The following is a 16,664-nucleotide window of genomic DNA, read 5'->3' on the forward strand; positions in this document are numbered from 1 at the left end:
GCCGCTACAATGTATACTTTTCATACTGGAATGAAAGTCGATCTCATCAGAATCTTAGTTGACAGAACCCACAATATTAACCATACGTGGCAAGTCCTTTGATGAAGACAACATGCTGATACATGACCTACGAAATAGTCTTTTTGTTCATTTTATTAAACCACGAGGGTCATCAAACTCAGAACTCAGATTTCCCAACATAGAACTCCGACTCTGCTGCCCGCAAAATTCTCTCACCTCGGCCCCTGTTTTAATGTAGCACAGAACAGAACACGTAAACTGCTTAAATGTTATGGTACTTAGACCTTGCGCCAATTAAACTCTCTTCACTTGCGGTTCGTTTAATGTCATTTCGATCAACGGTATAAGGCTCCGTATGTTGTTGAAAGAAGCTGAACATTCATGTTGTGTGTCCTACTATCACAGCGGAAAATGAAAAATACGAGGAGCTCAGAATCCTACGGGCTCATAAAAGATTGTAAGCATTTCATGAGATTAATTACTGCACCGTGGCGTAAGCCAACTGAATTGAATAGTGGTAGCCGTAAAGCAGTACTCCGGCATTAAACTATACTCTACAACTAAAGATTCGTGGACGCCATGCGGGAATAAAGTGTGACCTGAAAGGTATAAAACATTGTTCGCATTGTGTTTGGTTGGCTCAGAACTCGAAATAATTATAAATCGTATTAAACAAGAAAGATTAAGGTCTAATAAGGGGCATTACGGGCATTTATTCCGCATTCTCCGCCGCTTAGCCGTTCTCCTCAGCAAAACTGAGCTCCTCGAATAGCTATATAATTTTTAAAGAAAGTTTTAATTTTGAAAATTGATTGGGGCCTTTGGAGTGGCTGGCGTTTGGCTATTGAAGGCCAAAATTAAAAAAAAGGTGAAAAGGAATAACATTATGTCCGTTACTTCGGGAATCGAACGCTGTACTTTCTGCTTGTGAGTCCACGCATCAAACCACTACGCCGCTACGCCTAACTATCTGTCACCCGTGGCGCTAAGATTTTAACGGTCAGATGACTTCGGACTGTTAAAGAAGAATAAGCGAGTGAGCAGGGAACACCCTCAGACGTTTCTCCATCGTATTTTCTCCTTCCATTTTGCGCGAAATCCCTTGGACGACAATCTCGGCCTTGAGCGGCTTTCGACGTAACGCTTTTCTCACCAAAATAAAAACATGCGAAGACCATATACTTCGGTCAAGTGTTCTTTAGGCTATTTCTTTTAATTTCGAACTCCAGTTCTTCGTAAATGAAACTAGTGTTGTGTTCGATTGACTGTATTCCGGAATAGGAATAAGCGGAATAGCTGTTAAATTTTTTCTTTTAAGTAATTTGAGAAGACATTTCGGTAATTATTCGCTTACACATGATATAATTTAAGAGCCATTTCGTACTCTAGTAACTCCTAAAACCTCTTAGAGGGGATTTCTTGTCACTGTTGCATGCATTCCTATATCGGAACAGGGTCAGTCGAACGCACCCTAAAGTTTCAAATGACACAACCCAGCTCCCATCCCGTCCTAGAAAATTCGTTGAAGCTTGCAAATACAGTCGTACGGGCTTAACATGAATTAATCTACGGCCGAATACAAATCGAGACAAATGTAAAGCCTTTTTTCCATCATTCTTTGCTGTTGTCGTGGGCTCAGAATGTGTAACAACACATAGTAAGGCCACGAGAACTTTAAAATGCAAAAATTAGTGGATTTTATCCATTTTGGCGGACGAATGTTGTTTGTAATCTTAAAAAAAAAATGCCCGTTTACCCTTTTAAATATAAATATCTCGGTTTTTTATGAAACGTCACGGCGGAGGAATCGATTTCCGTTTTAAAGTTAAAAATGTTGGTTATTGATAAAGACTCACGGCTGAGAACCCAAGATTTTACCTATCTACAATCACTTATCCACCTCCCATAGTTTCATTGCACGTGATCCTACAGTCTTTTAATTTTAATCTGAATCCAGCTTAAAACTCAGCGAATACTGCTATTTTTATAGTATGCTAGAGTAGAATGCAATAGTATTAACTAGAGGGCCAAAACATCCAGTGCCTGATCGCTGGTTATTTCTTGCCAAACATATTTGCCAAAAAGATCACCCACACTTGCTAACGATACGTAATTACTGCAAGTAGGAAGAATATTTTGTTGGTAGCAATAATAAGAAAACACTAAAAGGTGTTGAGGCAGTACGGGCCCGGTTACATGGCGAGGTTTTAGTAATAATAAAACATTACATTAGTCAGTAAAACAGCAATGGACCAAGGTTGAGTGGCTCTTGGGAGTATCACGGCATCTTTTTTGCTCTGATAACACTGGATGTCTTCCCTGATAAGTGCATCACTTTCCACTTTTTTTCTTTTTTTTTTTTAACATCTCTTTATTAAAATCTACCCGAAAATCGACTTTTTATTACAATTTAATAAACTTCATACAGCTCCTCTGGTGGGATTTTACATATTATGTCGACATAGTTTTAATTAAGTATAATAGTGAGGCAAACGAATCTGGTATAACCCTATAATAGTAGCGAAAAAACTGCCAGGTCTGGGGGTGGATAATTGTCTCCTCACTTAGCAGTGAAATCTTAAAATGGTGACTCCAGTTCTTCTTGCTGATGCAGTCCTCTCCTGCTGTATCAGAGCAAATTTTATATACATATTTTTTCATTACTAGAAAACTCGTTCCATGCTTACCAATATAGAAAATCATGCGAACATAATGGAGTATAATAGTGACGGCTTTCCAGCATAAAAGTGACATTTTGTTTGCACCAAACATATGCATAAAAGTAAAAAAAAATATTAACATAATAATAATTTAAGCATTACTTAAGCATTTCATTTCATTTAATTTCTTTTTATTTATCGCAAGAGTTGATCAGATTCCATGATGATTTACAGCTTTCCATATGAGCGGAAATGAATGAGAGATGTTGAATCGCTTGTTATTGTCGTTTTACTGCATTACTGTATTGTTTCTGTATGAAATCCTCACTGAGCTGAAAAAAAAGTTACAATACCAGAGAGCGAGGCTTTGAGATCCATGAAACACTATGTTCACAGGTTTTACGTCCATTCATTTACAAAAAATGATCAATCTCAGACAACTGGTCCATCAGCGCATGTTTTCATGCTTCCTTTTTGTTCGCCCCTGAATAAATTTGTCACGTATTTTCGAAGTTATGATGGAGTAGTATCGGGGATTCATAACGCTCCACATGTTGTGGGCGCAATGGCGCATTCAGTGTCATACCGTATTTTTTGTTTGAAAAGTTAATTTATGTGCTAAAAATTGAGCAACATTTCAGAACTATTAATACCTATTGCAGTTTGACTTTGCCAATTTCGTCCTCCGTCTCTACTAAACTATCTGATCTTTGATAAGATCACATTTCTGTAATAAAAAACTCCCACTTACAGCTCGTACAAATATCTCTGGTGATCAAAAATTCCTGAAGTCAAATTCTCCAATTGATTGTTATCCAGGTGCCTGGAAAAAAAAGGAACACATCGTAGCAAAAAACTATCAGTATATTGAATATAACTATTGTTAGCATAGTCATTATCTTTTATCATTATCATTTTCATTATAACTGTTATTAATCGATTAGATAATGATAGACATTTTTGCTCCTTTTTTGTTTCATCGTTCGTTTCTGGTAGCATTTACGTTTCGTTTGCTTTGGAAGGGTCTCACTCACAGCTTTTCCAGCCATCTGTTGTTGTTGAACACTCCATTTGGCAAGGTTTCTAACTCGTTGTTGCCCAAGAACCTACAAACAAATAATAACGTGGCTGTCGATAAAACCAGAACATGGAACATTCCGGGTCACTCCGGAACATCTCCGGAACATGAAAAAAAAAAACATTAATAAATAAATAAATTAAGATACAAAATAATAAATAAGCATATCAATAAATAAATAAATAAATAAATAAATAAATAAATAAATAGATAAAAATAAATGAAAAAATAGGTGTGTTTATATTTATATATTTAAATAAAATGAAGTTACATTGTATCCGGAAGAAATACATATAAGAAGAAAGACGGAGTAGGTGGGACGGTAGGATAAATTGGGTGTTGTAACTGACCACACTGAATGAAAGCGCAAGTACTTTTCCGGCCGTTTGCGTCACGTGTTTATCATCGCATAGTTTGTTTTGTTAGTACTTATCCACTGAATAGTGATTTATCCGGTGGATGGGGTTATCCACCCCTTGAACAACAGGGCCGTGAAGTTTACAAAGCTGTTCTCTCACTTATAACTATTTTTTATGTGAACAAAGTTTCCTATTTGTACTTAGCACTTATCCACTGAATAGTGATTTATCCGGTGGATGGGGTTATCCACCCCTTGAACAACAGGGCCGTCAAGTTTACAAAGCTGTTCTCTCACTTATAACTATTTTTTATGTGAACAAAGTTTCCTATTTGGCCTGCTTTGTTCTTAAGATAAAATCCATTCAAAAAAAAGCACGGAAGGCCAGAGAAGTGTTCGTGGCTTTCGTTCGAGAAACGGGTCCAAGCTCCCAAACTTTGGTTCCAAGCGAGCAACAAAGGAGTGTATTGGGTTTTTTTAGTGACTGGAGTTTTGTTTCAAGGGTTGTTTTTTGAGCTGTGCACCCGTTAAAGATATCTCCATGAGAACAAGAACAAGAAAAAGAGAGTATCCTGAAGAAGAGTGCTCAGAAGAAGATCACAAAACCCTTTCATTTGTAACAATGAAATTCATTTACTAACATTCCGTTTCATGAAACATTGTATTCAGTCAGAAGTACATGCGACATATTTTGTACTGCTCGGCAGACGAGTCACCTATACCTTAGGTATGGAGCATCCGAAGCAGAAGTCATAGGTTCATGCTATGATAGATTCGTTTCCGACTGTCTTTCTGGGAATATATACAGGTGCGTAACACTGACTGAAAACATACATCTTACAATATGCTGGTTAGCAAAACTCCCTCAAAATTTAAAACAGTTAAATTACAAGCTGGTTTTACGATCACATTTCGACTCACCGTTCAAGAGAGCAAGAGCAAGCAGTGGTACTTTCACTAGATATCAGATAATCAAAGAAATTCTTGGTAGTTACATATAGACACCAGGGGCATATATTATAAGATCCTTTTTGGGGTTTGAAATTAGCACTCAGAGATTTTGGGGGGTCGAAATTTCTAGCGAACTTTTTTCGGATGGAAAGATTATGTATGAAACATTTTTGTGGAGAAAATATATTTTATTGGGTTACATTCTGGGCCTCTAAACTATTTTGAGTCCAGATTACCAAATAGTATTTTTAGGGCGTAAAAAAGGACCTCGCACAAACAATCCCCAACCCCCCCCCCCCCCCCCCCCTTACGTGCCAGCTACTTTTTCGCTCTTTATTTCGTTGAAAAGATGCAATTTTCGACTCTAGAAATCACTGTTTTCGTTTTTCTTTTTACGTACTTACGATAAGATCATCTTTTTGTACTGGTAGTGCAAATCGACAACCTAATTTCGTAGGGGGCAGTTGGCAAGAATATTGGTGAAAAGTGGTCGGATAAATATTCCGCTGTACTTGTGCGATTCGTACAAATCGGCAACCTTTCAATAGCACCTCTTAAATGTGTTGCCTTAAAAAAAATTGTTTGTTAACAATCTTTAATTAACATAATTGCCTGTAGCAGGCTAATCCGGTAATGGGCGTTCAGAACACGGATGCTCATACAATTGACAGCGAAGGTGAAAATAAAGTAAAATGAAAACAAAATTAACTTGATAACGATCAAACTATCCACGCGCGCGGCATACAAAATCGAGTCCCCAAAATCTGACACATTACAAGGATAGCGAGTTAATTAGCTTGTTAACGAACGAACTACTAATACATGCGTTCATCTAATAATGAACAAATCATCATATTATAAAAACTTGAATGAAACACTGTAACAGAGTTAGCATATACGGAGGGAGACAAAGCATTCTAAACTGGGACAGAAGACCTATGCGCGTTAATTAGCGTTAGACGAAAAACGTTGAAAGTGGAATGGATGCTGCGTACTAGCTTACGTGTCTCCAGGTCTTGCCACGCCAAGTTTGATATCATTGTATAAACACTACTGATTCGACGATAGTCGTTACAAACAAAGCGTGTCGCGGGACGCTGTACGGATTCCAAACAGTTGGTATCTTTCTTTGTGTATGGAGACCAGGCGACGGAACTGTATTCACACACTGGACGGACCAGGGTCAAATAGGCCCGTCCTTTGACAACATGACTACAGAGATCCTTCTACGTGTCTCCAGGTCTTGCCACGCCAAGTTTGATATCATGGCATAAACACTACTGATTCGACGATAGTCGTTACAAACAAAGTGTGTTCCGCAACGCCGGACGGATTCCAAACAGTTGATATCTGTCTTTGGGTATGGAGACCAGGCGACGGAACCGTATTCACACACTGGACGGACCAGAGTCAAATAGGCCCGTCCTTTGACAACAGGACTACAGGACACCATATTCCTTTGAAGTACGCCCAAAATCTCATTCGCTTTCTTTTTAAGGTCCAGTTGAGTGACCTGGTAATGTAGACCCCTAAAATATTTCTGGAATGTGACTCCCTCCAAAGGAGTGTTACTCGGCGTGTACGAGTATGATGATGGCTGGCGCTTAAGGGTGATGGACATGATGTAGCAATTAATAGGGGGAAAGTTCATTTGTCACATATCCTCCCATTCCACAAACTGCAACAGGTTCTGTTGAAGCGTATCGTGGTCAGCCGAGGACTCAATATGGCGCGGTAGAGCACACTGTCATCCGCAAATAACTTAACACTCGATGATACTACCGAGGCTAGATCGTTAATAAAGAGAAGGAACAAGATCGGCCCCAGAACAGTGCCCTGGAGGACACCAGATAGTACAGCCAGTGACCACTTGATGATGAACCATTCCTCATTACACGTTGTCCTTTACCAGTGAGAAAATTCCGAAGCCAGTTATTAAACTTCCCAAAAATGCTGTAAAATTTGGCCTTAAGGAGAGGCCTTTCGTGAGGCACAGAGTCAAAGGCTTTTGCCAAGTCAAGAAAGAATACCTGATCATGTATGTTAAGAATACTCGCCCACTCATGAATGACCGTAATTAATTGGGTCTCACACGAAAGTCCTTATCGGAAGCCGTGCCTGGTGCTAAGAGATGACTGAATTTCCACTAAGATAGCTACAAATTTGCTTGCAAATAATGAGTTCCATGGTCTTTGCGATAACAGGCCTATAATTCTTAGGGTTAGCGGAATGATTGTTTTTGAAGATGGCAGTGATGTTTGCATCCTTCCAGGTAGAGGGTATAGCGCCGTCAGCAAATGATTGCTGGAAGAGTAAAACAAGGATAGAGGCCAACTCGAATATAGCCTTCAGAGAAACACGGGCAGGAATTTGATCAGGCCCGCAGGCTTTGTGGTCTATTGTAGTCAATAGTCTGTTGTTAAGAAACAACAGTTATGATGAATCATAACTCCAAGGACAGCCTCGTGAATTTGCCCTCAGAATGATTTACCTGTTATCTGTTTTATTGTACCTCAGACACCAGCCAAACAAAAACTGTCAATTTCTTTTGGTGAGTGAAATGTTACGCTCAGTTGCGTCCATGTCAATTTAGATACCAAACTTCTCACGACGAAAATCATTTGTTCTCTGTTCTTAACCTTACGCCGCATGCTTAGCGGGCGTAAAGAGTTTTTTTTAATTAATTATTAATTACTTTATTTTTGTTGCAATACTAAATAACTACTTAAAATACTAACAATACTTGCACTAGTGACAGTGCTTACTACGCGTACAATACTTACAATGCTTACAATGCTTACACTAAACAATACTTACAATACCTACATTACTACATTACAATACTGACAATATTCTAGCGGGGGGGGGGGGGGGGGGGAAGAGTTATGTTTTTCGTTCTTCTTTAAAATGCCTATGTAGCTTGAGGTTGGTTTTCGAGCAAGAAAGGCCTAATCTTGTATCGGTATTGGTTTCTTCGATCGTCGCGATGTCAATTTAGCCCCATACCACTGAAGATGGTAACTTGCATATATTTTGACTTCGCTTTAATTAAGCATTTTGGCTTCGCATTTAATCGCCGAAAATGTCGCCCAATAGTGTCGTTTTACGGTCATTCTTGTCGCCATTGTTAAACTTAATTGATTAGCCCCGGTTGTCTTTCTGATTCAGACAAAATATGAACTAAGCAGTGGTTGTCTTTAGAGGCAACAAATTGTTCTCGTTAATTTCAAAGAGTTTATGGTGGTCTTCTTTTCCTTCCACTTTGTCGAGTAACGACACAAGGAATATTAGTTACCATTATTAATACAGTATAATTTATTCCTTATATGCCCATTAGCTAGTAGAGTTGGTTATGTAGGCCTCTTTAAAAGCGTTGAAACTGAGGAAACAAGAATCTTGGATATGTAAATCAGGTCCCTTTCCTGAAAATACTATAGTACGCTTTTATACTCTTCTTTCTCAGTGGTTGAATAGTGAAAACGCACTTTTCGCAAAAGGTCTTGTTCCCAAAAATTGAAAGCTTTGTTTATTAATTAGAAATTCTTGTAAAGAAAATGAGTGCAAAAAGGTGATGAGCAATATCACCTAACGAACCTGACCTTTCTCAGTCGGATAAAAATTTATTTTAGGTATCCTTGCTAAAAATCATTATCAGCATAACCTACAGGCTTTAGGTAAACACATAATTCATTCTGGATCAAGTAATCCCTCCTTTTGCAGATTCTGTACAAACTTGTCACGTAATTTTCTGTTGAAATTTTTTCCCAGCCCAGAAAGTAAGTTGCCGTCAAGGAAATTCAAAAAGGCAAATAAGCTGGACTGGGTTTTAGCACTAGAACTTCATGTAGTCGGAAACTGAGTGAAGTACACTTCAAATGTCCCCTAAATATGTTGATTTTAGTGTGAAGCATCTACCTACACCCCTCCCCTCTCCCCTCGCCCCAAACCCCTGAAAAAGGAATGAAGTAAAAAAAAAAATATTCAAGTTAAGAAGAAAAAAAAAAATGGGAAAAAAAGAAGGGTTTAACACATGTGAATAACTACCCTGTACTCTCGTAACTGCTAGTAGACTGGAACCGACAACTAATCAGCAGCCCTAGTGACGCTGCTTTATGTACTAGGGTCATGCCGTACTTTTCAACGTGAGATTGTCAGACAACAATTCAACTGCTTTGGTTCAGCGTTGGCTAAAGGTTCATTTTATTCAGCACATTGGCTGTGTTCAGTCAGTTTACACAGGGATGGCGCAGTGGTGAGAGCACTCGCCTCCCACCAATGTGGCCCGGGTTCGATTCCCGGACCTGGGTTGAGTTTGTTGTTGGTTCTCGTCCCCGCTCCGAGGGTTTTTCTCCGGGTACTCCGGTTTTCCTCCCTCCACAAAAACCAACATTTCCAAATTCCAATTCGACCTGGAGACACTGGAGAGAAGAGCCACCGCGTGGATTCCACTGAAATTCCTATTTATTTTTATTTATTATATTTTATTAGTTTACGCTCGCAGCTCACACATCGCTTCAAATTTTATTTACGTAAGTAAAGCCAGCTAAATTTACGTCTGTACGCACGTAAAATTTACGCGACAGTTTAATGAATGGTGAAACGATTCTGAAAAATGCTACTGTCAGTGTGGATTTCCACTGTCGCGTAAATTTTACGCGCGTACAGACGTAAATTTAGCTGGCTTTACGTACGTAAATGAGCGTTGTTCAACTTTTTACATTCACGCACGCGGCTCACACATTGCTTCTAATTTAGCCGTACACGAGACCGGTACGAACTCGGTCCGGTACAGCTTCAGAGATAATTGTTTCTGTTTACATGAAGGCGATCTGAAAAATCATCTCATGCCGGTGACACTCATTCCAGTTGCTGAACCAACACGAATGACTCGGACCGGTCTAAAGTCGGACCGCGGAACCGTCTAAACACGAACTGATTTGAGACCGGTCTGAGATCATTGTTTTGAGCTTGTTGGATCATTCTGAGATGGCGGGTAACTGAAAAACTTCCAAAGAAAATCAAACCCGTTTGATTTTTAAAGATGGGATGGATTTGTCGGTTTAAAACACTGGAAACATCAAAGATAGAATATGGAAGCATCAAAAGTAGAGGCTTTAGCTTTGAAGTAGGTCTTGTCAAATTGTATTCAGAATTGCGAAAGACAATGTCAGAGAAATAATATTCTCTCTTTTTTTTCTCGCTTTCAGCTTTATTCTTTCTTATTAGCAGTGCTGAATTTGACACCAAAAAGGCACAATGAAACAGACCACAAATGAAAAATAGAAACTTCCTGTATGTTTCATGTAAACATTCGTGCCGATCTGAAGTCTCTTACAGGTCTCACGATAATCGCCGTCATACTTTCAGACCGGACTCATGTGAACTTAACCGTACCGGTCTCGTGTAATCAGGGCCTGAGACTAAAGTGGGCTAAAGAGTGTAGGGCGTACGGCAGACACAACGCCCGTTCCAAAGGTTTGCAAAGAAGAGCCACCTTTCTGCGTAAAGTCTCGCAAAACATCGTCAATTGAGTTCTTCAAATTGTCTACAGACGGTTCAACGGTTTTTGATCAACAAGTATTTTGACTGCTATTTAGCAAATGTTGAACAGTGAATCATGTCGTGTTAAATGCTAACGTTGAAACAGGTTATTCAACAGTTTGAACAGAAATTGAGCAGGGTAATTCTATTTTGTTCAACAACGGCAACATTCAACGTGAGGAACGGCAAAAGAAAACAAGCAATTTATCACGATGAATAAAAAGTCTTAACATTGTTCACCACTTGTTAACCAAGAAATGGTTTAACGCTGTTAAACCTAGCTTGCGTGGCAGTCCTTTCCTTTCCAAGCGAGTGCAATAAACGAACTAAAGCTTCTGAGGAGAAGGAGCAGAAAAACACGGAGGAGCGAGGGAGGTGAGAGCGAAAAATCAGCCTAGAAAAAAAACGGGAAGAAAGGAACTGGGAACTTGATCGGTCTCTTGACGCTCGTTCGTAGGCCTTGTGAACTTATTTAACGCTGTCAAATTTATTTCTCATCGCCTTTCAACCATGATAAAAGTATATGCAAAGCCGTTTGTATCTTTGACTTCGCTTTCGAAGCGTTTGAAAGGTTTAGTCGGAATGTTCCTCACATTTGACCTGACCTTTGATAGATGTTAAAAGTGTGGTAAATCCACCACAACTTTAAACATTTTTTGAAGTACTTCCAAGGTGAGCGGAATCAAGGATAGAATCATATTCGACCTCACCCTTGAGAAGAATCAATTGAATAACAACCCATGCTACGTCTCCACTTAAAAGCGTTAATAAGAACCCATTTTAAATTACTGTTCTGTGGTGTGGCATTTCTAGAGCAAACATTGCTCTAACAAATTGCACTCGTTTCATTTTTATAATAACGTTGAGGCCGAGATACAGTAAACTCAATAAGACCATTTCCCAGGCTGAGAGTCAGTACTAGTTAAGAACAATGTGGGAGCAGGGATGGCACAGTGGTGAGAGCACTTGCCTCCCACCATTGTGGCCCGGATTCGATTCCCGGACTCGACGTCATATGTGGGTTGAGTTTGTTGTTGGTTCTCGTCCTGCTCCGAGAGGTTTTTCTCCGGGTATTCCGGTTTTCCTCCTGCAAAAACCAACATTTCCAAATTCCAATTCGATCTGGAATCTAAGGACCACAGGTTTGTCAGTCATCAGACTGTTAAGTGTCATCCTCGTTAAACAAAGTTGATTTATTTTATTTATTTAACTTTTTTTTGAACAAATGATTTTTAAAATGAACAGTAAAAATACGGATAAAATAACACAAGTAAAACTTCATTTTACACAGTCCAATTAACCCAAATGATAGGTGTCTTGGTCCCGGGTAGCCTCCCACGCAGGCGTTTCTAGGGGTCTCGTATTACCTCCAATACGAGACGAGTCCCCTAAAAACGCCTGCGTGGGAGGCTAGGTCCCGTGGTCTTCGACACGTCCCCACAGATTTATTTTAATACTATAATAGGTAACTTAAGAACATCGTAAGAACTTTTCAAGGTCAAATTACCAAAAACATATCGATAATAATATTAAAATAAATAAGAACGTTCTGCCTCAAATTCTAAATTAGGCGTTATTATATAAAAATAGAGTGCAGACTCGGTGAATAAGCCGTATATCACGGTCTTATACTAACTGTTTTCAGTTAATTTTCTTCAGTTTAACAAATACCCGGAATACTTGAAAGATATGTTTAGTTTGCGCTCCAGTAAGATATTTTATCTCTTCCTAAAGTAGCTATTCAGCAGCTAAATGCTGGAACGCACTTCCTGTCACTTAGGCTTGTTCCAAACGTCGTGCTACGGCCGTGCCGAACTTAAATCAATTTGACACGGCAGTGGTTTCAAACGTCGAATTTAATTTAGTCGCGCCAAATTCTAAAATACAGAAATGCGTAAAACGAGCACTGATTAACATAAAATACATTAAAATAATTTAGTGAATTTAGTTCGGCAAATCAATAACACGCCCGGTTTGAAACCAAGTAGCGCTACTGGCGTGCGGCACGACAGGGCCTACCGTGCTAAATAGTTGTGCCGAACTTAATCCTGCCTACCGAACTAATTGGTTTCAAACGTCGCGCTACTGCCGTGTTCAAGTCAAATTAAATTCTTGAATTTAGTTGGGCACGACAGTAGCGCGACGTTTGGAACAGGCCTAACAGAACCCCCTCAAATTCCAATAACTGATTCTGTCCTATAATATACTGTATAAACATTATCTAGAAAGAGTTGTGACTCTTTGTCGTAAGAAATCTTGATAATGTTAATATTAAAGGACCTTTTAAACGGTTTCAACATTTTCTTTAACATGCGTTCAATACTGTTGTTTAACCAAATGTCGGGAGCGTTTGAACCGGGTCGTTCAACATTGTTGAAAACGTAAAAAACATTGAAAGCTTGTTGAAAATGTTTCGGATATAGAGAACCGGGAGGAAACTGAAATTCTATCCCTGAGCAAGTGTAAGCTACAAGTTTTTAGGCATATTTTCAAGATACAAAGAGGAAAGGTAATTTATTATAACGGGTCTTTCGTTGGCTCTTTTTCCAACACGGTTCAATGTAAAATCAGGCGTCTTACTCAGCGATTTTGCAACAATCTTGACATTACACGTTTGTTGGTTTTACCTCCCTATAAATTAAGGAATTTGTTCAGTGCGAAAGAGAGTACACCCAAGTTACTGCGATCTCATGTTGGTTGCTGTGTCAAGCTGTGGTGCCTGTTATGTCGTCGAGACTAACCGGCATCTCGCTACACGAATCCAAGAGAACCTTTCCACTGACAAGAATTCCCACATTTTACAACACCTTGAAAGCTAGGAAAACTTTATGTTCTGAAGATTGTATTTCCATCTTGGAAACCGCCTCCCTCAAAATCAACGACGCCTTACATATTCATTGGGACCACACCAAACAGGCAAAGTTTTCATGTAAATCTTTCAATAACCACATGTATTTAGTTTTGTTTGTCTACTCGGTATGGATTTTTTGTTCCGTTCCTTATTATCGTCACGCTGTAATTAGCTATATATTTACTTTTCTAATCAAGCTGTGACTAGTTGTATGCTCTGCATGTATATTTATCGTCACGTTGTAATTAACTATATTGTATACCCATTTTTTGTATACCACACCCACTAACGGGTTCTGTACTGAGAGAAGGATGAAGTTTCATCCGAAACATGCTTACTATAAAAAATGGTAACCTTCATAAAAGTTATTTCCTTCTTGCTCGCTGCACGGAATTTATGTTTTACTGATTTAGAGGTTGGACCCTTTTTAATCACATTATGTCAAAACGTATGCATATAAGCCAAGTAAAATTAGCTTGGGCTTGAATTATGCCTTCTCCGCTGCTTTGCTAGTACAGTCTTTTATCTGGAAAAGAAAAGAGTTTATGCTGGTTAGGTACAGCAATACTATACAGCCCTCTCAAAATGTTGTGCTGTGGGGTCTTGAGTAAAGTTAATGTGAAACTGAAGTGAGAAATCGTCATCTGTGGGGCGTCTGAAAAATGTTGGCTGCCAATACAATTTGAGAGTTCTAGTTATGAGTTGTTAATACCAAGATACTTAGACAAGAGAAAATGAAGCAAAACTGACTGACAATGTGATATTGTAATTCAAAACTAAATGAGCATGACTGGTTAATATAACTGGATTGTAATCATTCAATGAAAATGAAAGGTACATGTTTTGTTGCTTATTCTGACCCTACTGCAACTGTCCTTGTGTATCTGTCTTGGTCGCATATTGTTAAAATACAGTAAAACCTCTACGAAGAACCCCCTCTAATAAGCCCCTTATTTGTACATGTAGGTAAAATTAAAGAAGCACTTCAAAATAAGGTGTACCAATTTTCAAAAAAAGCCCCCTCCCCCCCCCCCAACACACACACACACCCTGTTTTTGAGTCCTGAAAATAAATACTCCCCCCCCTCCTGGGTGGGGCCTAATAGAGCTGTTACTGTTGTGGATGTACATGTAGCTCCAGAGTAGTGATAAATGCAGTCCAAATTTGATTATCTAGATTATTCAATTCTATTGGCTCCCAATTTTGTCATGAATGTTACAGTAGGTTGCCACAATCATAGACCATAGTCTTAATTTTGAAAAACTACTGTTAAGGACGATGTCTACTTTTGTTACTGCACATAATTATGTTCTGCGCATCTTGAGATACTGAACTTAGCAAGTACTCTTGATAATTATCCAAAAATAAATTTGGTTGGTAACCATGCATTTTTCAGAGATAATAAAGCTTCAATTTTGAAAAAAATCCACACATTGCTTCATGTATTTTACTGTTTTTTAGAATAATTGTTGCTTACCGGTAATATCTCTGACAAATGCGTGGTTGCCAACCAAATATTCTTTTTTGATTTCAGTAGCCCTTGCTGAGAATAGAGATCTGCTTTCTCGAATACAGTCATAAACCACACAAAAATACTTCGGTATTAGTAGGCACCGTCCTTAAACATCGAAAGCTGAAATTAAAAGGCACTTGTTAAAGGCTGACCGTCAGAAATATTGACCCAGTTGAAGTAATGCACCTCAAAGAATGACGGACGTACTCTGCTACATGTACATGTACGTTCTATTTTATTCTTTCAAACAAACTAACTTGCTTCAACATTTTAGCCATTCAGCTGTATCATGTAATAAATAAACACTTGTGGAGACGTTTGTAGCAAGATCAACTCTTTCCGAACATTTTTTCATAGATTATTTTGTGTAGGTTTCCACCAAAAAGGTGATTCAATGTTGCTTACATAATCTTTCTTTCACTTGTTGGACCCTTAATGTTACATATTTAGGTCTCCTTTAATATTCTCAAACTCATTAATAATTCATCAAGAGAAAACAAAGAAAATCACTACGGTGACCGTGGTTTGGACATGTGATTTCAATTACCATAAAATTTTGCCAACTTTGGCCTTGAATTTCTCCAAGAATTATTGATCATTTGAGAAGCCATATCAAACACTCGAAAGTGTGTTTCATCAAATATCCAAACACGTCGAAGTCGTTTAAAAAAAAAAACTCGGCTACGCCTCGTTTATTCAACCTACTTCTCATTGTTTGGATATCTGATGAAACACACCTTCTCGTGTTTGATATATTACTTCAAACACTCAATTACATGTATCCCTGGCCTGAACTATTCCTCCAAGACCAGATGAGTTTGGACAATCCAGGTTCAACTATAATAAAAACTGTAAAACAAAGATTTTCTTACAAAATATTAATAACAAAATATAAATAAGGAAATATAATAACAAAAACAAAAAAACATAACAACATGTAATAACAACAACAGTAGTAATTAACCTAGCTGTAGTTACAATTTAAAACACTTGGAGTTCTTCTTAACCAAGGGCACCTTTCATTAGTGAAAGAAAATAATTATGAGTTTCTCCTGGTAATAAAGGGCATGACTAGCAAAGCAACAAAAATTAAATATTTTGTGCATTCTTAGACCTCTGTTACTGAATCTCAGTTTGATGCTGATGCCAACCATCAACTTAAGTGATAAGTAATAATAATTTTTACACTTGTTTTCAGAAAAAAAATTACTGTGTGATGTTGAGATTCATCTTGAAAATACAGTATGTGCAATATGGGTACCATTATGAATCTGCCAATTATTTACCTTGCAATCCACCCAACCAAGTTTACATGGAAAAAGCGCAGACTGTTTAGCTTGTAATTACTTTAGAGAAGAAACCGGAAGATCTCTTACCTCCTTGGATGCAATTTTTTTGTTGTAGCAATGTCACTGATTTCTAAAAATATATTTGACCTTGGCACTTAAGTTTAATAAGTTTGACATGATTTTATACGCCTTAATTATTCATGGAAATAGAGTTGCAAACAGGCATTTTATAAACTGAATGACTTTCCAGGAGGATTGCCTCCATTTGTTCCTATTGCCGAAGCCAATTGGATTAAAATGTTCTGTTTACCGAGTAAGCTGCAGGTTCATAAACACTCGAATTAAGAAAATCATAATTATTGCTATACTGTCAAAGGTTACTGTAGATGTCATTAAATGCC

At 38.3% G+C, this 16,664-nt stretch overlaps 1 protein-coding gene across 1 annotated transcript in view; it reads right to left on the reverse strand.

Annotated features, from left to right (window-relative positions):
• The window catches only part of LOC146463384 (uncharacterized), a 432,669-nt gene that overhangs the window by 32,820 nt on the left and 383,185 nt on the right, over positions 1-16,664 (reverse strand). The window contains exons 6-7 of the mRNA XM_085084507.1: positions 3,716-3,787; positions 3,433-3,504 (exon numbers count right to left, since the gene is read on the reverse strand). Of these exons, the coding sequence (XP_084940633.1) occupies positions 3,433-3,504; positions 3,716-3,787 (144 nt within the window). The remainder of the gene's footprint in view (positions 1-3,432; positions 3,505-3,715; positions 3,788-16,664) is intronic.

Source organism: Pavona decussata, unplaced genomic scaffold, assembly GCF_977016875.1.
Source record: "Pavona decussata unplaced genomic scaffold, jaPavDecu1.1 SCAFFOLD_178, whole genome shotgun sequence".
Lineage (NCBI taxonomy): Eukaryota > Metazoa > Cnidaria > Anthozoa > Scleractinia > Agariciidae > Pavona > Pavona decussata.